Source organism: Erpetoichthys calabaricus, chromosome 12 (assembly GCF_900747795.2).
Source record: "Erpetoichthys calabaricus chromosome 12, fErpCal1.3, whole genome shotgun sequence".
Lineage (NCBI taxonomy): Eukaryota > Metazoa > Chordata > Cladistia > Polypteriformes > Polypteridae > Erpetoichthys > Erpetoichthys calabaricus.
Window position 1 is genome coordinate 141,865,536 of NC_041405.2, and position 23,777 is coordinate 141,889,312.

The 23,777-nt window shown below is 43.6% G+C and overlaps 2 protein-coding genes across 2 annotated transcripts in view; both read right to left on the minus strand.

Annotated features, from left to right (window-relative positions):
* LOC114662768 (nuclear receptor ROR-beta-like) overlaps positions 1 to 10,008 on the minus strand; it is a 37,170-nt gene extending 27,162 nt beyond the window's left edge. The window contains exon 1 of the mRNA XM_028816425.2: positions 9,755 to 10,008. Coding sequence (XP_028672258.1) covers positions 9,755 to 9,761 — 7 coding nt within the window. The 5' untranslated portion in view covers positions 9,762 to 10,008. The remainder of the gene's footprint in view (positions 1 to 9,754) is intronic.
* ap3d1 (adaptor related protein complex 3 subunit delta 1) overlaps positions 1 to 23,777 on the minus strand; it is a 1,136,182-nt gene that overhangs the window by 805,939 nt on the left and 306,466 nt on the right. The window lies entirely within an intron of this gene.

Genomic DNA, 23,777 nt, shown 5'->3' on the forward strand with positions numbered 1-23,777 from the left:
TACAACAAAATTCAATGTGTCTGAGAAACTGATGTGAGATCAGAGGAGGCAAAAAGATGTGAAAAAATAAAAATTTAAGTGTCAAATTTTTGAACAGGTGTATAAGTCGGGGTCTGATTTTATGATCGATTTTTCGGGTTTCAAGACCTGACTTATTTTTTTTATTATTTTTAGCTTTATTGGATCTAGGCTGAGTGACTTGTTTTTCTCATCATACACAATGTCAATGTCAATTTATTTATGTAGCACATTTAAAACAAACATAGTAATGCTGTGGCCAAAGTGCTTTACAAAAATAGAACAAATTAACATAAAACATAAATAGAAATAAAATATATGAACATAAAATACATAATAAATAGAAGTAATGTTATATACATAAAAAAATAGATGTAATATAATCACAAAGAGGAAACCATCAGTATTACAACACATTTCATTGTAATGTTGACCCTGTGTTAATCTATATATGACAAATAAACCTAAACCTAAACACGAGTATATACGGTAAGAATTTCAGTCCTCTGTACACACGACAGTACAACGAGTAACCAATTTTAATCACTAAAATAAACAAGAGGCCTCGTGTTTGGAGCGACGCGTCAAGTGCATTTTCAGATTCTCTTATTATTGAATTTTCAGGGAGCATTTAAATTATGTTAACATTTAAACGGACGAAACAATTTATTCACAAAACATACTTCACATGTGCAAGATGATTTACAGGAATGTCTCTGCCTCTTTGCCATCACGTTCAACACACAAAAACCAATGAGCGACTACCATTTAAAGCCCGGACACACATTTTGCGAGGAATAAATGATACCACAGTCTGTATTCTGTCCTTCAGGTCATTGATATCACAAACTGTCCTGCTACACATGCGCTCCTTCTCCATACCCCATAACCAGAAATCACAGGTGAGTGTGGAGGCCATGGCCAATGGTCCACCAGGACCTATCCATCGACCTGGAAAGGCATTGCCGAGATCAAAATAATCCATTAGTGTTAACATCATTTTGACTCACCCTGTATTAAAAGCAAGTAACTTTCCATACAAACAAGTCAAACTTAACAAAACTAAATTCAGAGAGGAAGGCCAACAGCCAGAATAAAGTCGAAACAAGGGAGGAGAATCCTATTCCCCAATATACTGTAAGTGCTTATTCTAAAATGTTATTGATCAGATCCTGACAGGTTTCAAAATGTTCTGCACAGATCCTCTAAGGGAGAATTTCATTTTTTCCAGTTTCAAACAGTATATGACATCAGTTACCGACAGACTTAAAAAGTGGCGAGTTAGGATTCTTCCAGTTGAGCAAGACAAGTCTACATGCCAATAGTGAGGTAAAGGCCATTACAGTTTGTTTGTCCTTCTCCACTTTAAGCCCCTCTGTGAGCCCACCAAACACAGCTGATAATGGGTTAGGAGTGTCTGTGACGCCAAGGCATTTAAGGATTTTGGTCCAGCATGTTGTTAATTTGGTGCACCCCCAGAACATGTGGCCCAGTGAGGCTGGAGCTCGATCGTAATGTTCTCAGGTTGTTTTTTGCCCTGGAAACATTTTGGACAATTTTAAACAAGAGATACGCTCAATAAAAGATTTTGAGTTGAATAATCGTACGCTTTGCTCATATGGAACTCGAGTGAATTCTGTGCATGGCAGCCTTCCACTCTGTTTCTGAAATGTTGAGTGGGAGACCCTTTTCTCACTGTGCTGTGGGATCTTTAAAAGGTTTTTATATATTACAGAAATGCTGAGTCCTTAAGAGTGATCAGTATTTCTTGAGGAATGAGTAGAAACCAGATTCTAACAACAATTAAAATAAATAAAATATCTTAACTCATTTTTTGGGTGCATCAAGCAGCAAGCCAGCAGTGCAACTGTGATATCACAAACATTAACTACAAACACGTAGCCTGAGCACAAACGTAAGGAAGCAGAGTCCCAAAGGCCAGTGCAGCAGGCACCAAGACAGCAAACTGAATGGCCGACAAGTCAGGCTTTGTTTTATGTTGCGCCTTTCATGCAGCCCTCCACTGTTATAAAGTACACTGAAGTGTAGTGCGACAACAGACAAATGTCACCCACCGGAGAAAAAGGTTTTCGCAGCCGTACCTCGTTGGAGAGCAGTGGCATTCCATTGGCGGTGTCACCCTAAAGCCACCAATAATTATAGGGTGGAATACGGCTAAGGACCTGCACGGTTACTGCCAGCAGGGATCCTACTCCAGTGGGCCCTACAGCAAGGCCCTTAACCTGAAAATTACTTTAGGGGTGCTGTATAATGGCTGACGCTGCGCTCTGACCACTAAAGGTCATGCAAAAAGAATTTCCCCTCAGAGATTAACAAAGTATACCTAAATCGAATAAATAAAAAGTCTACTCTAATGCCTTTCATAACTATCAGTTTTAAATATAGTGCGTCTGAAGTGGTATCTGGAAGGTTGCCAGTTCGAATCCGGTTATTGCCAGCAGGGATCCTACTCCAGTGGGCCCTACAACAAGGCCATTAACCTGAAAATTGCTCCAGGGGTGCTGTACAATGCCTGACCATGCTCTCCGACCCCCAAAGATCATGTGAAAAGAATTTCCCCTCAGGGATTAACAAAGTATACCAACCCAAAATAAATAAATAAATAAAAAGCCGACTCTAGTGCCTTTTATATCTATCACTTTTGAGTATAGCGCCTCTGAGGTGAACGAACTGTGCTGGTATCAGGAAGGTTGCCTGTTCAAGTCCCATTACTGCCAGACGGGGTTCCTACTTCGCTGGGCTCTTAACCTTTAAATTTGCTCCAGGGTGCTGTACAATGGCTGACCCTGCGTTCTGACCACTAAAGGTCATGCAAATCAGGCAAAAAGACCTCCCCTCCTCCTCCAAGACCCCGATGATTGACATTTTTTGTTTTTGATATACTTTGTCACTGCCCAGCCCCAATTAATCAGACGATTATTGATTAACAAACCACTTGCTTGTCATTTGGCTAAACGCAAGTTGAAGATTTCCCAGTTCCCACTCCAGAAATGTAATCAAGCTGAACACAACTGTGCACCGAGAGCTCCAGGGACCCAAATTCAGCTCCAGGCCTGGGCCCCCATCCGTGTGGAGTCCACATGTTCTCTCCATGTCCTTGTGGTTTCCCTCACCGATCCCAAAGAAACAACACGTTAATTTGTTGTATTGGTAACTCTAAAGTATCCCTTTGTGTGTGTGTGTGCCCCCTTACAACACATTAGTGTGCCACCCTCAGTTACTTTCCTGCCCCTGCACTAAGAAGCCGACAGGCCTCCAGCCCCCGAGACCCCAGTTAAGACAATGGATGGACGATTAATTAAACTCGCTGACCTGCTCACTGATTGAATCTCCACAGCTCCCTCTAGAGGAGAGCCAGCAGCAGGTGTCCAGGGTCGGCCGATTTCATAGCCAGTTTGGGACACTAACCTGTGCGAGGGGGACAGGGGTCATGAACTGAAGACACAGCTTGCTCTCTAATCCCTGCAGCTGTCGGCCGATGTACAACTGGACGCATTTATTAATTTCCTTTTCGGAGAGCTGCTGGCTGGACCCAAATGCCAAGAGCTTGTTAATAATGAAATTAAAATTCTTTTTCTTGCTGCCCACCAAACTAGCACAGCAATCACATCATCTCACAATGGAGCGGAACATCCTTGAAGGCACCCAATTCAACTTTGGGACCACAGCCTAATCCCGGCAGCACTGGGCAAAAGGCAGAAAGGGACACCTGGTGGAGCCTCAGTGCATTGTAGGGGCCATTAATGCAAGGGGCTAATTTAGAATCACCAGTCCTCTGGGAGCGGAGAAGAAAACACAAATGGACACGGGAGGAACGTCTAAAACAGTGGAAAGAGCAGAACAAAGAAAGCAGGACTCTCTTCAAAAGCCATTAGCGCAATCATTAGAGAGCCGAAAAGCAGTCAGGCTGACCGGCCGCGTCCTCTCCCATGCGCGCTTTCCTTTCCAGTCCACCTCATTACCGGCCGGACCCCTCGACTTCAGCAGCAAGTCCCAGCAAAAAGGTCATCGATGGCACCCACCACCCGTCTCGACCACCGAGACCATTAAGGACTCGCCAATTAGAAGCAATCAAATCGGACCCAGTGGAGCATTCAGACTGAAACTGGGGGGCTGGGGGGGGGGTCACCATATCACCCACCCCCAATCTGATAACCAATTGACCAATTTACAGCAGTCTTAAGCCCTCACCCCGCAGATCTCAGCCAAACATTCACCGTCCTCTCTGCGACACAGCTGAGATTCACGAAGATGGCAGCCGTCTTCACAAAATGGCTCTTGCATGAAGCGCTGATGCCGCATCACAGCACAGAAGCTTCTAGATACTCTGCGCACTGCGGCAGAAGACACGATGTGGACTCTCTACCACCATACAAGCCACATATCAACATCTGGCATTACATAATCACACACAAGCGGACCCCGAGGGGTGCAAAGCAACCCCAAAAGCAGCTCTTGGACTCCGACTGTCCACAAAGCTTAACGGTCAAACCTGATTTTTACTACGACTGCCCCTCGGACACGGGTCAAGCGTGCAGCTTTGGAAATAGTCTGCCCGACGAGACCCCCTACTCACCTGGCACAAAGCGGCCTCATCAGCACACTTTATATTGAGGTGAAAGATGGAAAGAAAGGAAAAGTCTAAGCAGGGTTCATAATCCAGAACAGAATCAGGAGGGAGATCAGGACCGGCCTGGGATGGGATGGGGTGGCCAGTCCATCACAGGACCCCCATGCTCACTTTGGGAGAGAAATGACAACGTAGCTGGAGGACACCTGAGCAGACATATGAGAAACTGCCAGATACATAATACAGTATGTCCGAGGTTCAAATCCTGTAATAGAAGTATTGTGAACCTGACAGAAATGAATATCACAGCAGGGTCCGAGACTCTGGTGAGCAAACAGACCTTCTCAAAAGCCCAACTGGCACTTGTCTCCACCTCACAACACGCAGAAAACGGAACATGTCACCTCGACACCTGTCCTCAAACACGGATGTGTAGATAGATAGATAGAAGTAGAGACATGACAGGTACATGAGTGACTGCCAAGTTTGTTGAGCTTATTAGCAGGTAATTAGTTCATAAAAACAAGTATTAGCATCAAATCAGGACACTTACAAACGTGCGGTTTATTTAGCACAAACACGTAGCCCAGACAAGGCCATCAGAAATCTCCCCTACATCTACCAACTCATCTTATCCAGTTCAGCATCACGGGGTCTATCCTAACAGCAGTTGGGGGCAAAAGCAAGAACCAACCTTGGCTGGGGTGCCAGCATGTCCCGAGAAGGACCAACACCCATGCCCGGCCAATTCAGAATCACCAATCAGCACGAAGAGAAACCAAGCAAAGTCCACACAGGCGGCACCCGGGCTGAGATTCAGACCCAGGTTACCACCTCACCAGAGTGTCGTGTCCGTATTTAAGTTAAGAATTATTATTTAAGAATAAGAACACTTAATAAGACACTTCAGTGCTACTATAGCAGTTCACACACAGTGGCGCCACTATGCCAAACAGGTGCAGACAAATATGCTCACAACTTTCTCAGATGTGCTAAATCCAATTCAGCAGCACTGGGCAAAAGGCAGAAAACTACCCTGGACAGGGTGACACACACATTTGGCACTCTCGGTTCCACCCTAGTGCTGCTTGGGGGTCTTTTGAAAGTGCACACGGCAATAGGTTTATGAAAAAGACTTAGATTTCAGTGTGTCTTAGATGGGGGTAGCACAGCTAAGTAGGCAACAAAGACCTCAGCGTTACTGTTGGCAATACAGTGTGCCCATTCGGTTGCTATGTCTCCGTTACATACTGTTTGGTAAAGGATTCATAAAAGCGGTGCTAATGATTGCGATGTGCCATTTGTTGGATAGCCTGCGTCTGTTATATACCATTTGGTAAAGAATTTGTAAAAGCAATGCTAAAGTTTGTGATGCACCATCTGTTGGAGATGTTCAAAACTAGTAACAACAGTGCTAATTTTCAGGATGCGCCATTTGCTGGATAGCCCATGTCTGTCACATACCATTTGGTAAAGGATTCGTAAAAGCAGTGCTAAGGTTTGGGATGCGCCATCTGTTGGATAGCAGAGGCACAGCAACTGGATGGACACACAGACACTGGTCCTTTCATTAAGGTGGATAATGACACAGGTAAAAATGAATGGCACCGTATTAAATGAAGGACTTACTGATAATTTTAACTACTTGAAAGGCACAGATTCCCGACATGACAGTGGCAGAGTAGTTGGCATTGCTGCCTAACAACGTAAGGGCCTAGGTTTCAATTCCCAGCCAGCTTCACTGTGTGGAGTTCTCATATCCTCCTCCCTGTTGGTTTTCTTCAGATATTCCTGTTTCTGTCATCACCCCAAAGAGACACGTATATTGGCATGACTGGCAGCTCTTTACCAACCCGGGTTGTGCCAGTAAGGTACAGCCCCATTCAGGACTTATTACAACTTTGGGTTAGGGTCCTTGCTGGAATAAGCAAGTGCAGGGAAAGGATGGATGTTGACAGCGGACTAATATAATCCGAGGATTTGTTCCTTTGTGTGATTTTATTTAGTCCAGCTCTCCCAGCTAACTCTCCCTTTCATCGCAGATCTATAATAATTAAAAACCCATCTCATTTCCGATCTGAAACATTGAAGCACTAAACTAAACTTTTCCTGACATTATTTCACATTTGATTTCTCTCATATTCTGCCTGCCTTGTAATAGCAGACGGTCTGTAACATTCATATCAATACACATCTACACAGCCACTGCTTTGTCAAAAATGGAAATCATTTTCTGTCAAAGATTTTATACAGAAAATAGTATATTATATATATTAGAGGAACATAAAACCATACTGGAAGCCATTTAATCCAATTCAGCGTCGCAAACACTTCCTAGGTACGAGGTGGGGGAGAACTCTGGACAGGTCACCAATTCATCACAGGGCCAGTTCAGTGTCACCAGTTAACCTAAATCACATTTTGGGGGGACGTGGGATAAAACCAGAAGGGAAAACCCCAAGAAAACATGCGAGAACTTACAACCGTCACCCAGATGGCATGAATGTGTACACACACACCAAAAGTGCGTTAAACCAGCAAACCCATCTTTCCTTTCTAAAGCTTCCTTCTCGGCACACAAAACACCTCCTAGAAACGGATCCAGTGTCCTTACAGGATGGGCCAGTGGGGGGGCTCATACCCCTAAGAGGGTCTTGTTAAGTTCAGTTCTTTACCCACAAGCCCTCGTCTTTTTGACAAACACCTTGAAGCCTTTGAATATTATTGCAGAAGTGGCTGCTACTCTCATCAATATTTTTTTTTAATTAAAAGAATGCTTCCCCCCCCACCCCAAATCCCAATGTAATTTTAACTGATTTTTTTTTGTTTGTTTCAAAAATCATCTGACTCCCATTCTCATTCAGTGTTTTATTTTACTTTTATAACCCGTGCACCCATTTTTTTTTTTGTATTTATCACACTGTGACGAGTGCCATGGGGACGATCAGGCAGACAGCACTGCTGCTTTATGGCACGTGGACCACGGTGTACACCGCACCAGGTGGGGTGTCGTTTGTCTGAAGTCGCTTATCTTGATCCCGATGGTCCGAGCCCATCTCAAGAAGACTTGCCACCAAGCGTGAAGGTGTGCGGGTGGACACGTGACTGTGCCCCTTTGCCCAGCCAGGGCTTGCTGTTACCTTCTGCCACCCACACGCAGCAGGTTTGGGTGTGGATGGCTGGCTGGCTGGCTGGCAGCAGGGTTACCTTTCAAACATAAATCTGTACATTTGGAAAAAAGTCATAGGTCTTTCCTTTGTCCTCGCAGGTGGCGCAGTGGTAGTGCTACTGCTTTGCAGTAAGGAGACTGTGGAAGATTGTGGGTTCGCTTCCCGGTTCCTCCCTGTGTGGATAGCGCTTTGAGTATTGAGAAAAGCGCTATATAAATGTAATGAATTATTATTATTATTATTAAAATATGTGCTGGGATAAGTTCTAATGTGCCCCCCCCCCCTTTCTGAATGAACACATATGTAAATACTGGTATGCTGTAAGAGTTGTATTCTATCGGACGGTAACGATTACTATAAATTGAGTAACATTTTGTGCAAGATATCAATGGCACTATATAATTAATCACTTATACTTTAAACAGCTTTGTATTTTCCCCACAATATGGACTTCCCACCACCTCAAATTTGCATTAACATTTTACGTTGAATTATTTGGCTGACGCCTTTATCCAAGGTGACTTGTAACATCTGAGATATAAAACAGTTGGTTCAGTTTCTATTTTCTCTATTTGGAGCACAGGCAGGTGAAGAGACTCCTCAGGGTCACACATTGTCAACAGCAAAGCCTTCAACACTACGCCACACTGCCCGCTAGTTAATTAGTGCCGTGTGTGTGTGTGTGCGCACAACTGTGCCCTGCTACAGAGTAACAAACCAGAGCTGGCACGGCCATTAAGACAAATAAGGCACAAAGGGGGGAAACCCAGCCGCATGGGTTTGCTACCAAAAAACATTCGGCTGGCACATTAATAAGCTTAGCCTGGGGCACAAAATAACCAACACTGGCGCTTCTGGCACTCCACCTGAAGTCTAAGTTAGAAAATGGATGGCTGGGTGTGTGGTGGTGAGGGGCTGACCCTCTGCTTGGGGTCACTTTCTGCTTTACTCACAGCGCTGCTGGAATAAGCACAGAGCCCTATGACGATAAATTAAATTAGCAGGTTATAAAATGGATGGATGTCTTAAGTACAGATACAGGATTAAATGTATAACAATTAGAGTAAATTATTATTTTTGAAACAAATCAAGGTTATTTACTTTAGTTTACAAGTCTCGGTGTGATTATTGAACCACTCGCACAATGGGCACCATAATAATCATACAAGGTCGGTGGCTGCTGTTCTTCACATCGGACACCAGAGGGAGTGCGTGAGGCTCGCACGCACGCACATGGGAGTCCACTTGCCGGCTTTGGGCCACGCCCCCAAGGCGTGCGTAGTCGTAAACTGACAGAATTGGGTCAGTAGGACAGGCTCGCGCGGCTCACGCTTCTCAGCACGCTGCATCTCTACGAATTTGGGATTAAAAAAATAAATAAATAAATTAATAAGTGCGTGCCTCGGGGGTGCAATGTAGCGCTCGGCGTGCGGAAGGCTGACCGGGCGCCTTGCTTTGCATGCACAAACTAACGACAATCTTGCGACCATAACCGCCCCCCCGCCTCCACCGGACTCTTACATAACATATCCTAAGTTGGGGCAAAGAAGGCAAGCGGGAGAAAAAACCCAACTGAGCGCTTTAGCAGTTCTATAGCGGAAAGCCCGTACACTTTGCAACAGTTCTTGTCTAAGAGTACTCTGCACTTGCATTTAAGGACTAACTCCGCTTTTTCTTTTTTAAGTTTCAGATTGGCAAATTAAACAGTCTAATAAAACAAAAGGCACGGTAGCAGTGTGTATTACAGTATTACAAAATTCGTGCACGCAACATGCGTGTTAGACAAACTGAAATAATCCGAAGCAACGCTGGAAAAAGAAAAGTCGTAAAGTGTGAAACGCGAGTCAATTACACAAGCAACTTGCATGCGCTGCAAGAGAGTAAATTCTAATAATATTAAACCATGACAAGAGTGCCATTTAAGTGAATGTCGCATACCCCCAAAAAAACCTTTGCACCCCACTTTGACACTCACCCTTCATGCTTCCTGCTCACTCATCCGAATCCCCGCAAATCTTGGGGAAATGTTGCTCGGCGTAGTCCTGCCTTTTTTTTTTTTTTTTTAACCCCTCTTCACGGTTTTTGCTTCGCTTTTTCCTGCCGGCTTCGTAACTCCGAGTGAGTGCAGCTGATGCAAACACCAACCTTCCTCCGCCTTCTCTTCTCGCTCCTCCGCTAACCTACTTTTCAGGGCTGTTGACGCTGCATGTGGAATCTCACATGATGCAAAACCGACAGCCACGCCCCCTGTTTCGTTGAGTCCTGCCTACCCCATGGTCCCACCCCTTTTTACGAGCGACTTTTAAGGAGGAATTGTAAGGATCATCTTCCTTTTCTTTGTCGAGCACTGTTTTCGTCTGCGTGAGTCTGATAGATATTTATTTTTAAACAAATTAAAGTTGTGTTTTTAAATCCATCAACCTGTCTTTTATCTAAAGCCAGGGTTGCAGTGTCAGTGTAGGCACACGTAACAAATCAAACATAGATTGGGGTACCAGTCAATCAGAGGGCACACTCTTTATCAGGACACTTTTAAAGTCCCCATTTAAACTGTTTGTAGTGTGGGAGGAAACACAAATTACCTGAACGAAATCCACAAAGACTCGAGCAGAATGAACAAAAGCCTGCATAGACAGCGATCCGGCCAGGACTGAAACACAGTCTCCCACAGCAGGGAAAGAATGAATGTTGACAACGGACTAATATAATTTGAGGTGTTGTTCATTTGTGTGATTTTATTTAGTCCAGCTGTCCCAGACAACTATCACTTTCATCATAGATCTATAATAATTAAAAGCCCATCTCATTTCCATCATGAAACACTGAAGCACTAAACTGTGCGTTCTTTTCCTGACATTTATGTCACATTTGATTTCTCTCATATTCTGCCTGCCTTGTAATGGCATACGGTCTTTAACATTCATATCAATACACATCTACACAGACAAAGCTTTGTCAAAAATGAAAATCATTTTCTGTCAAAGATTTTATACAGAAAATAGTCATGCATATATCTCTATAGGAACATACACACATACTAGAAGCCATTTAATTCAATTCAGTGTCACGGTGTCCTGCACCAACCACTATGTTGGATTTACTATTAGCTTATATTATTTTATGCATAGCCCACCTAGGACTGCGCTGTTGCCATAATCAAGGGTCTCCTCCTGGGCGTTAGCTACAGTTTATTTAGAAAATATTCAGGCTCCTTCACTTTCTGCATACTATATTGTGTTGTAGATTTAATTTTAAATGGATACATTTGCCACTTTTGCCCCTATAAGTCTACACTCAATAACCCATAATGACAAAGTGAAAACATGTTTCTAGAAAGATTGGCAAATTTATTAAAAATGAAACACTGATATTCTACATTTACATAAGTATTCAGACTCTTAATTCAGTACTTTGTAGAAGCCCCCTTGTCAGTAATGTACGCTTTGAGCCTACCTGGGTAAGTCTCTACAAGCTTTGCACACCTGGAGTTGGTCAGTTTATCCCTTTCTTCCTGGCAGATCCTCTGAAGCTCCATTAGAGTGGATGGGGAGTGTCTGTAAACTGTCATCTTCAAGTTTCTACACAGAAGTTCTGTGGGCCATGGTGGCATTGCAGGTGGGCCGCAGCCGACCCCAGACGAAACACACACCCACTGCTCCCACAGTTGAGCTTGATTCACAAACTGGGTCATGACCACCACAAAGGTTGGGAAACACTGTTGTATGAGGTTTAAGTCTGGCCTTTGGCTTGGCTACTCAGGGACAGTCAGGAACTGGCACTGGCTTGGCTGTATGCTTCAGGACATTGTCCTGCTAATAAGTGAGTCCCCGCCTCAGTCGGAGGTGGCCTGCTTTTTCAAGCAGGTTTTCTTCAAGGACCCCTCTCTATGTTTGGCTGCATTCATCCTTCCCTCAACTCTGACTGGTCTCCATGTCCCAGCACCCCCACAGCATGATGCTGCCACCACCACGCTTCACCATAGGGGCGGATGAGCCGGACCTGATCTTCACCAGACAGAGAGCTTGGACTTCTACTCAGACACTTCAATGTTCGTCTGATTAGACCAGAGAATCTCCTACCTCATGCTGTCAGAGTCCATCCAGCCACTCTACCATAAATGCCAGGTTGATGGAGTGCTGCTGAGGTGGTCGTCCTTCTGGTAGGTTCTACTATCTCAGCAGAGGATGTCTGAAGCTCTGTTGGAGTGACCATTGAACTCTTGGTCGCCTCCCTGACCAAGGTCCTTCTTACCCAATTACTCAGTTTGGCCGAATGGCCAACTCTACGAAGGGTCCTGTTGATTCCGAACTTCTTCCATTTCACAATTCTTGAGGCCACTGTTCTCCTGGGAACACTCAAAGCTTTAAAAATAATTTGATCCCCTTGCCCTGATCTTTGCCTCACCACAGTTTGATCTCATAGGTCTACAGAGACTTCCTTAAACTTCATGGCTTGGTGTATAAGTTTGAGTGGGTGGTTGTCACGTAGAGGTGCAACAGATAAGAGCTTCTCTGTCTTTACAGTGGTTCCATATTTAGAGTGAATGGAGGGCAATTGGATTATTAGGGTATTGATGGTAATTTGTATTTACTGGGGCACACATCAGGGAATATACGTAAAGAAGTGCTGCAAGATTTTATTTCTATTGCTGACCAGGCTTGTGTAATTTCATCGATTCGTGCCAATGTCCAGGTCTTTATAGCTTGTATATTGAAAGTTAGGTAGTGCCGTGCCACCTTGTGCTTTAGGCCGCCCTTTGATTTAGTGGATGTTTTAATGAGTGGAAGATCGTATCTGTTGCACACCTACACAACAACCACCTTTTTCCACCCTCTCAGACTTATACAATGTTTGACGTCTGGAAAATGTCCGGGATTAAAACATTTAGAGACTTGTACATAGACAATGTCTTTGCATCCTACAAACAATTACGCTTCAGATTCAACCTCTCATCAACACAATTCCTTCACTACTTTCAAGCTAGAAACTTTGCTAAACAGAACCTGCCGAATATTCCTCACCTCTTACCATGTTCTATTTCAGAGGAGATATTGATCAGTCTTGAACATGCAGATAGCACCTCTACAATTTATAAAAATATCTTAAAGTCTCTTCCTTTCGAAGAGCACAAAGTACACTGGGAAAGGGTCTTTCACTTAACATTTCAGAAACAGAGTGGAAGGCAGCTGTGCACAGAATTCACTCGAGCTCCAAATGCGCAAAGCATACAATTATTCAAATTAAAATTTTTTATTGAACACATTTATCTCGTTTAAAATTGTCTAAAATGTTTCCAGGGCAAAACTCAACCTGCGAACATTGCAATCGCGCTCCAGCCTCACTGGGCCACATGCTGGACCAAAATCTTTAAACGCCTTTCAGACAGCCTCGGCGTCACAGTCACTCCTGACCCACTAACAGCTGTGTTTGGTGGAAAGTGGAGAAGGACAAACAAACTGTGATGGCCTTTACTTCACTATTAGCACGTAGACTTATCTTGCTCAGTTTGAAGAATCCCAGCCCCCCTCTGTTAAGTCAGTGGGTAACTGATGTTATGTACTGTTTGAAATTGGAAAAAATCAAATTCTGACTCAGAGGATTTGTGCAAAACATTTTAAAAATATGTCAAGATCTAATCAATAACATTTTAGAATACGCTTTGTCACACACATGCAAATTGGAGGCAGCTAATGGGACTGAATAGTGATAATTCCACGCCAGACCTTGGTGACATGGGGGGATCCGAAGTGCACTGACCTTCTCTCTCAATCCTCTGCAGACCATTCACGAGAAATCCCACCTGGACCCAGCGCTCAAGATAATGTCACTTCCGGTTCCAATGCCTATGATGACATCACTTGAGGTTATGCCCCTGTTATGATGTCACCTCTGGTCCCGCCACCTATGATGATGACGTCACTTGAGGTTATGCCCCTATTATGATGTCACCTCTGGTCCCGCCACCTATGATGATGACGTCACTTCTGTTTTTTCCAACACCTTTGATGACGTCACTTCTGGAACCGGTGCATATGATGACGTCACTTCCGTTTTTTTTTAAACGCCCCTATGATGATGTCAGTTTCAGTCCCACTGCCTATGATGATGTCACTTCCGTTTTTTTTAATGCCCTATGGTGACGTTGCTTCTGGCCTGGTGCCTGTGATGATGTCACTTCCGATCCCGCCGCCTATGATGATGTCACTTCCATCCCCCGCTGCCTTTGATGACGTCACTTCCATTTTCACGCCCCTATGATAACGTCACTTCTGGTTCTGGCGCCTTTGATGACATCACTTCCAGTTCCAGGCTTTAAAGCCGCCATCTTTGCATCTCTGTTCTGTCTTGGACTTTGTTCCAGTCACAACTCTTGCAAATGTCCCCATTTGTAGTCAGGGCATATTACACGGGTGGCTGCCCCAAAGCTTTCATGTCTCCTGTGTATTCCTGTCGCTGCTTCTATATTGGGGAAAGGGACTCTCTTCCTTTCTTGTTTCCTTTTATAGATTTGCTGGGGGTTTGATTTGTGAAATTTGACTTGATTTTATGGATTGTTATCTGCTTCTAATTACAATTAAAATCAATTAGAAAAACATAAAAGACTTTATGGCTTGGTCTTCATCCTGACACACGGTGTGAATTGTGGACCTTGTAGTCGCAGGTACAGGTGTGCCTTTCTAAATAATGTCCCAGGTGGACTCCAATCCAATCTCCAGGAGAATTGAAGCCAACAGAACACCCCTGAACACAATACTTATAGAAATGAAAGATGGCAGGTTTTGATTTTTAATAAATTAGCAAACCTTTCTGCAAACTCGTATCCACTTTGTTTGTCATTGATCTTGATGGAGATATCATCAAGAGGTTGAAGGATCCTTCCTAGGAACTCCTAATCCTGGCCCAAATGCCTTTACTTGGAGGAGGCAGAGCTGAAAGCATCTGGTAGTTTGGGTCCATTACTGTGTCTTCAGTCATTGCAGTTGCTAAAAATCTCTACTTTGGAAAGGGCGCAGGTCCTTTAATAAATGCTGCAGGTACCGGACATCATAGAGATGTTTCAGTTCATACGCCTCTGCAATGTGGTATGGAAGAGGCACACTCCAATATTAAAAGCATCCATGGAGAAGGCTCAGCCTGAGGTGTGGAATTAAGACTATGGTGATGGCTGAACTTCAGATTTAAAACAAGTTGACACAGACCAACAGATACGGGTGGGCATCTAAGAGTTTGCCAGTTCTCCCAGGAGATGTCTTGTGGACCTGGCAGAAAGCGCACACCTCTGTACTCTGCATAGTTTGTGGGAGCCTCTACAGGAGCAGGGGGGTTCCTGGGCCGCTGCTTCTTTTTTGCCATTCCATCCTTTTACTTGCAGAGCGCAAGTAGGTTTCCCGATATGACATTAAGCCGAGTCTGTTCAGTGTGACAAAGGGACTCTTGCAAGGGTGTCTCCTTTCCTATTTGCGATTTTCATGGCCAAGATGGGGCTGGGAGAGTATCCGGTTAGGAGACCTAAGGGTTGAATGTCATTGTCCTCTTGGACTCACCAGACTCGCATCTCAGGCTAAGCTCAGGTTGGTGTAGCTGGGGTGAGAATTAGCACCTCGGTGGTCTTCTGCAGGAAAAACAGTGACTTGCTTATGTCAGGTGGAGACGTTGAAGGCATTCGAGGTTTTGGGTTCACACATGATGGTCTTCTACAGAAAACACACACATGCATAAGACATTTGTAGAAGGCAGGAGCTGAAATGGAATCCATTCAGTGAACACAACAAAAACAGCCTTTGTTAAAATGTCCTAAGTGTAGTCAAGGCTCAGCAAGAAAACAGCAATTGATCATCAACCAGGATTTACAAATAGCTGTTGGATGTGACTCACTCAGCCAGCTCTCCATTTATTTGAGGCGGTGGGCATCATTTCTGTGACCTCCTTTTCTATTTTCTTCTTATTTACCTTAAAAGTAATCAGAGTGTCATTTAATGTACAGTGTCACCAAAAGTACTGGAATAGCAAGGCCAATTGATTTGTTTTTGCTGAAGACATTTGTGTGTGAGATCAAAAGATGAATATGAGGAGAGAGATCAGAGTTTCAGTTTTAACTCCCTGGCATTTACATCTCGATATGTTCAACAACATAGACCAGAGCACATTTTGTATCATAACACCCAAAAGCGGCATTTGGGGGTGGCAAGTGGGGCAATAGCCCCAGATCCTGCTTTTGAGGTCCGTGTGTTCCATTCGAGCGTAAGTTCTCCAGTATATATATATATATATATATATATATATATATATATATATATATATATATATATATATTTATATATCTATATATATATATATACACGGCATTCGTAGTCTGTGTCACAATCTGATTATTTGGGTGCCCTCAGTTGTGAGAAGCAGATCATAGAATGGTTGAAAATAGTTTACTGTCAAATAATGCAAAGAGTACGCGACACGTGTTTCGCCCTAATTCTGGGCTCATCAGGCGTACACACTCTAATGCCCTCCCTCTCTCTATATATATATATGAGATGCTTCTAAGAGGAACCCTTTTAAAATCCCTCTTCAAGGCCAAATTCCGATTCCGTACATGTAGGTCTTTGAAAACATTCTGTAGTCCACCTTCATCGGGTTGCCAGTATAATCCCTTCCTAAAATAGGTATAGCCCATTAGTCGCTGGGTTGGCTTCTCCTATCTATAGAAAAAGATTAGACGACGAAGATGTAATCAACGACTTTCCCAATAGGAAGGCGAGAAAAGTGGATTTTCGTCTCTGAACCTGGAAACTGGTAAGAGATTTAATGATGATACCTCTACGTTAATTTCACACTTCCTGTCGAAACACTGAAACTCACATTTTCATTTGTAGGCCAAAAACATGTCCCAATATCCATCCATCCATTTTCCAACCCGCTGAATCCAAACACAGGGTCACGGGGGTCTGCTGGAGCCAATCCCAGCCAACACAGGGCACAAGGCAGGAACCAATCCTGGGCAGGGTGCCAACCCACCGCAGGACACACACAAACACACCCACACACCAAGCACACACTAGGGCCAATTTAGAATCACCAATCCACCTAACCTGCATGTCTTTGGACTGTGGGAGGAAACCGGAGCGCCCGGTGGAAACCCACGCAGACACGGGGAGAACATGCAAACTCCACGCAGGGAGGACCCGGGAAGTGAACCCAGGTCCCCAGGTCTCCCAGCTGCGAGGCAGCAGCGCTACCCACTGCGCCACTGTGCCGCCCTGTCCCAATATTAATGCACAAAAAATATGATAACTGGCTGAAATGACATCAACATGAGTTATGACTATGACATCCTGCATATCGAGACTCAGAGGGTACGTTTTCTAGAAGAGGCCCTGCTAATTTCCGCACGACGCCGCATCGCATTTTGCACTGTCGTGGTATTGTCATGAATTATGAATTGCACTTTTTTTAATAGATTATATCGTTATATTTTGATAAAGTCCTTGTGTTATCTTGCAAAATGTAGCTGAATACTGTAATGAGAATATCCGGTGTATGTTAACATTATTTTTATTAAATTTGCACACACATTTATACAGTCCACACATACCGGTAAAGTGTTTGACGTGGGGTTGGTCAGCCGTAGGCCCCGCACACCCCTAAGGCCGATTCTGATAACACCCACATTTTCAAGTGAGCAAAAGTATTGCAACAGAATGTTTTCAACCAAATTACTCAAAAATACTTCCTATTTGATTGTATATCACTGGCTCACAATAATCGTGTTAAGCCGATGACCCATAGAATCCACCAGATTTCTTGTTTTTTTAATTGGTTATGCCTTTCCAAGCTTTTAGCACATCATCTTTTAGGTTTTGTCTGAGTTGTGGGGTTTCTTCCTTCACTATTCTGTTCAGGAAGAGACATGCATGTTCAATTGGGTTAACACCTGATGATTTACTTGGCCAGTCCAGAATTTTCCATTATTTTTGCCTGATGCAGTCCTTTGTTGTGGTGGCACTGTGTTTTGGATCATTGTCTTGATGTATAATAAAGTTCCTCCTGATTAGTTTGGGTTTATTTCTCCATAAATTGGCAGACAATATGTTTCTGTAGACTTCGGAGTTTATTCTGCTACTACCATCATGAGTTGAATATAAAAGTAACATGAATGCATTTGTATGTCGGCATTTTGCTTCACCATATCGAACCATTCATCAAACATTGAAGCAGGCACATTAATCCTGTAGGATCCTAAAAGCGGCTGGAGTAGCAAGAAATTCAGGCTGGAATTCAGGGTTTGAATGTGGAGAGTTATGATGATATTCCAGAAGAAGATGACATGACTGTATTTGGATAAATTTATATTGTTGTACATGAATAAATATAAGATATCCCCCAAAAATAAGCCCTAGTGCATCTTTTGGAGCAAAAATTAATTTAAGACCCTGTCTTATTTTTGGGGAAACACGGTATATATCCATCCATCCATTTTCCATCCCGCTGAATCCAAACATAGGGTCACGGGGGTCTGCTGGAGCCAATCCCAGCCAACACAGGGCACAAGGCAGGAACCAATCCCGGGCAGGGTGCCAACCACGGTATATATACTCTATTTATATAAAATCCTAAGCCTAAAAGTGCAACGATTTTCTGAAATGATTTTATGTCATGTTTTTTGTCATGCTTTAAATCGTGCTTATTTTAAAACCTACATATATATGTTTGGTATCATTCTTTTCAGATTCTTATTCTGTTTTTAAGTTATAAACTAAAAAACATCAATAACTCACGTCCCGCGAGATGAGACTTTGTGCCAAGAGATTTAACCACGCCTGGGACCGGAAATAAAAGACAAAGAGTAAGACAGCTGCTGTACAGGCTTTTAAGTTTTCGAAGCGCTGCGTGAGATGCAGATCACATGGCACAGCAGCAGCAGCAAGCCAGCAGCTGATCAAGCAAAGAGGTAAAAAAAAACCTTTTGTTTCCCATTGTCTCACCGTTTAAAAGGGGGATTCGGAGGAGCGACTGTGTCTCCTTGGGGTCCGTTCAGCCCCCCTCTTCACAACGCAAGCGGCAGAGACGCAAAGTGGTTGGCGCATAGTGCAGGCAGAGGGGGTTGGCGAGCGAACAGTAGGGGGCGCAACTGAGCCCCCAAACCCCAGACACACATGACCCAACACAACTGCGGTTCTAAAGTAAAGGACTCAGCTCAATACAATTAAAGTTACAGCTAATATACAGACTTTTAAGTCTTCTCTCTCTCTCTCCTCCAATGAGTGTCGCCCACTGCCTCCCGACTCTGACTTGTCCGTGTGTTACAGAGGGCTCCTTTCATACTGGACCTGGGAGCACTGCCGGTGACGTGATGTAGCCATTTGGAAAAACACCTGGGTCATAAGAAAGCCAGGGAGGTCCTCCCCCAGCAGCGCCCTCTACCATCCTCCTGGGATCCCTTCAGGACTACACTTCCGGAGTCCAACTCCCATGCAGCCCTGCGGGTGTCCAAACTGGGACTCTATATTAGGGACACTTCTACCTAGTATAGTGAGAGATGAACTGGCCCCTGCTGTCCTCTCTTACTGGCTCCTGTAGCCTTTGGGCACCCCACTCAGGATGGGAATCATAAGGCGCCCTGGCTGGGTATTGCCCACACTTAGTTCATCCTTCTGTTATGGCATTCTGGCCAGGTAAGGGATCCATCCATCCTCTGGGACATCTACAGAATAACAACCTACTTCCTACTTTTGGACCGTTTCCGATGACATCACTTCCATCCCTCTTGACGACCTCATTTCCAGTTCCTCTCATCCTGATCAACTCCTTCTGTCCTGCTATAAAAGCCTAAGCATTATTTTCAATTTTGTTTCTGTTTCTTATAGAAAAGACCAGAAGCAATCATTTTTGATTACTCTGCAAAACCTGACGATATACGGGGCAGCCACCCCAAGCCTTTATCTTGTCATTTGTCGTCTTTTTATTCTGATAATATATTAGAACATTCTAGACGAGAACAGGCCATTCAGCCCAACAAAGCTCACCAGGCCTATCCGCTTATTTCTTCCAAAAAAACATCAAGTTGAGTTTTGAAAGTCCCTAAAGTTTTACTGTCTGCCACACTACTTGGTCGCTTATTCCAAGTTTCTATCATTCTTTGTGTAAAGAAAAACTTCCTAATGTTTGTGTGAAGTTTACCCTTAACAAGTTTCCAACTGTGTTCCCATGTTCTTGATGAACTCATTTTAATGTCACCGTCTCGATCCACTGGACTAATTCCCTTCATAATTTTAAACACTTCAGTCAGGTCATCTCTTAATCTTCTTTTGCTTAAACTGTAAAGGCTCAGCTCTTTTAATCTTTGCTCATAACTCATCCCCTGTAGCCCTGAATCAGCCCTGTTGCTCTTCTCTGGACCTTTTCTAGTGCTGTTATGTCCTTTTTGTAGCCTGGAGACCAAAACTACACACAGGACTCCAGATGAGGCCTCACCAGTGTGTTATAAAGGTTGAGCAGAACCTCCTGTGACTTGTACTCCACACATCAAGGCGCTATATAACCTGACATTCTGTTAGCGTTCTTAATGGCTTCTGAACACTGTTGATAGCTTAGAGTCCACTATGACTCCTAAATCCTTCTCATAATAATAATAATAATAATAATAATACAGTTTATTTATACAAGGCGCCTTTCTGAGAACTCAAGGACACCGAACAAACAATAAATACATAAATAAATAAATAAATAAATAAATAAATAAATAAAAGACACATTATAAACAACTTCATACATCAGAAAATATAAAAAATAAAACCAAACAAAGCCACTGTAATCATAAAGAAAAAGCCATTTTAAACAGATGCGTTTTAAGTTTACATTTGAAGGATGAAAATTATTTGATATTTCTAAGCTCGGTAGGTAATGAATTCCAGAGCTTGGGAGCAGAACGGCTGAATGCTCCACTCCCCATGGTGGTTAGATGGGCGAGAGGGACGGTCAGATGGATGGAGGAAGAGGATCTAAGGTTACAGGAGGGAATGGCAACATTGAGAAGGTTGGACAGATATGGAGGGGCGAGGTTATGAATGGCCTTAAATGTTAATAGCAGAATTTTAAAATCAATTCAAGACTTAATCGGGAGCCAATAAAGCTGCTGCAAGACCGGACACAGGGTCACGGGGGTCTGCTGGAGCCAATCCCAGCCAACACAGGGCACAAGGCAGGGAACCAATCTTGGGCAGAGTGCCAACCCACCGCAGGACACACACAAACACACCCACACACCAAGCACACACTAGCACACTATCATTAACAAGAGAAAGATTACTGGCTTTGGATAATGATGATTTTGAGCCAATGAGGAGAACCTCAGTTTTGTCACTGTTTAATTTAATAAAATTAGAAGAAAACCAGGATTCAATTTCAGCAATGCAGTCGACAAGCAAAGACGGTGGAAAGGAAGAGGTGGGTTTACTAGCAAGGTAGCAGCTGGGTGTCATTGGCATAACAGTGAAAATTAATGTTATATTTACGAAAAATATTGCCAAGGGGAAGAAGGTAAATAATAAAGCGAAGAGGCCCCAGGACAGACCCTGGGGCACACCTGAAGTAACAGTGGTGGGATGGGATGTGAAGGTTTTAAGCTGAATGAACTGAGTGCGGCCTGAGAGGTAGGATCTAAACCAATCAAGTGGAGTGTGGGTAATGCCAATCAAAGGTAATCTATTAAGGAGAGTGGTATGACAAATAGTATCAAAGGCCGCACTCAGGTCAAGGAGGATGAGAATAGTAATAAGACCGGAGTCAACATAAGGTGCACTGTCGATTTTCCGACCACCCATTGTGTATTTACATTTACTGACATTAAATTTCATCTGCCACAAATCTGCCCAAGCCTGTATGCTATCCAAGTCCTTCTGTGATGATATAACGGATTCCAAATTATCTGCTAATCCACCTATCTTGGTATCATCTGCAAACTTAACCAGCTTGTTATTTATATTCCTATCTAAATCATTTAAATATATTAAAAATAGCGGCGGCCCTAGCACTGACCCCTGTGGAACACCACTGTTAACATCGTCCAGTTCTGATGAGGTTCCTCGCACCATCACCCTCTGCTTCCTGTGTCTGAGCCAGTTCTGCACCCATCTACAAGCATCAACCTGAACTCCCACCTCTCATGTGGCACCTTATCAAATGCTTTCTGGAAGTCTAGATAAATATTTTCATCTGCTCCACTTTGATCGTATCCTTTTATTGCCTCCTCATAGAATTCCAGCATGTTAGTAAAACACGACCTCCCTCTTCTGACCCCACACTGACTGTTCAGAATAATTCGTGTCCTTGCCAGGTGTTGCTCAATCTTATCCTTAATAATTCCTTCCATTAATTTTCCTGTGATGCATGTTAAGCTTACTGGCCTATAGTTGCTTGGATCTGCCCTGTCACCCTTTTTATATAATGGGATGATATTTGCCATTTCCAGTCCTTCGGAATCTCTCCAGTGTGCAGTGACTTCCTAAAAATATGTGTCAAGGGTTTATATCTGTACTCGCTAGCCTCCTTAAGAACTCGAGGGTAAATATTATCTGGTCCTGGTGATTTGTTCGATTTCAGCTTATTTAATCTGAGCAGCACTTCTCCCTCTACAATTTCCAAATCCCTCAGTACCTCCTTAGTAGTCCCTGTTACCTCTGGGAGGTTATCCACTTGCTCACACCTCAGAAAAATGTAAGTTTAGGGCATCCGCTATTTCACAGTCTGTATCTTTTAATTCCCCTTTACTATTTCTGATGCACTTGACCTCCTCCTTGACTGATCTTTTACTACTAAAATACTGAAAGAATCTCTTAGGGTCGTCTTTCACCTTATCTGCTATATTCCTTTCCAACTGTCTTTTAGCCTCCCTGATATCCTTCTTAATGGTTGCCCTCATGTTCTCATACGCTCTACAATTCACTTTGCAGTCATTAGTCTTATATGCCTTATAAAGCAGTTTTTTCCTTTGCAACTTCTTTTTTAAATCTTTATTAATCCACGTAGAGTTTTTTTTAGTTTCCTATTAATTCCAAATTTAGGTATGTATCTGTCCTGCATTACATGCAAAACATTTTTAAACTTGTTCCACTGCTCCTCGACTGTCTCCACACTTAAAAGCTTATCCCAGTGTATCCTCTAAGGACTTTGCCGCATCTGCTCAAAATTTGCCCTACCAAAGTTCAACTTAACAATTTTAGTCTTTGCATCTGCACTCTTACAAAATACTGAGAATTGTATTACATTATGGTCACTTGGCCCTAGTGATTCAATCACCTCTACACCCTCAGTTCTATCCTGATTATTACAAAATACTAAATCCAGACAGGCTTCACCCCGTGTTGGTGCTTTAACATGCTGTGTTAGAAAACAGTCACTGATTACTTCTAAAAACTCCTGCTCTTGTGCCCCTCCATCTGCAAGGTTATCCCAGTTCATATTTGGATAATTAAAGTCCCCCATGACTATAATATCTCCCTGTAAACTTGCTTTTTTGATATTACTAAAAAAGCTACTATATATACAGTATAGTATATACGATATATCCATCCATCAGTTTTCATACCCCACTTATCCAGAGCTATTCTGTGTGTGTCCTAGATATATGTCTGTATGTATAAATATATATATATTGTGGCACCCCGCTGGGGTTCCTACCCGAACGGGATGCCCAGGAGGATCGGAGAAGGGCTCATGCATCCTCCAGAACATGAGGGGGCGTCCGCCCTGGTTGCTTTGGGGGCCACGGGTACACAGCATGGAAGCTCAACCCTGTAGGGGCCCGTGGTCACCGCCAGGGGGCGCCCTGAGGCCTTGGGAGCCCTGGACCTCAGTACTTCCGCCACACCCGGAAGTACTGGGGGGAAGAGGATTGTGGACACCCGGAGGACTTCCGGATATGCCGACAGAGCTTCCTCCACACAGGGGTGTGGCTACGGAGCCACTTAGGATACACCTGGAGCCCTTCCAGGGTGAATAAAAGG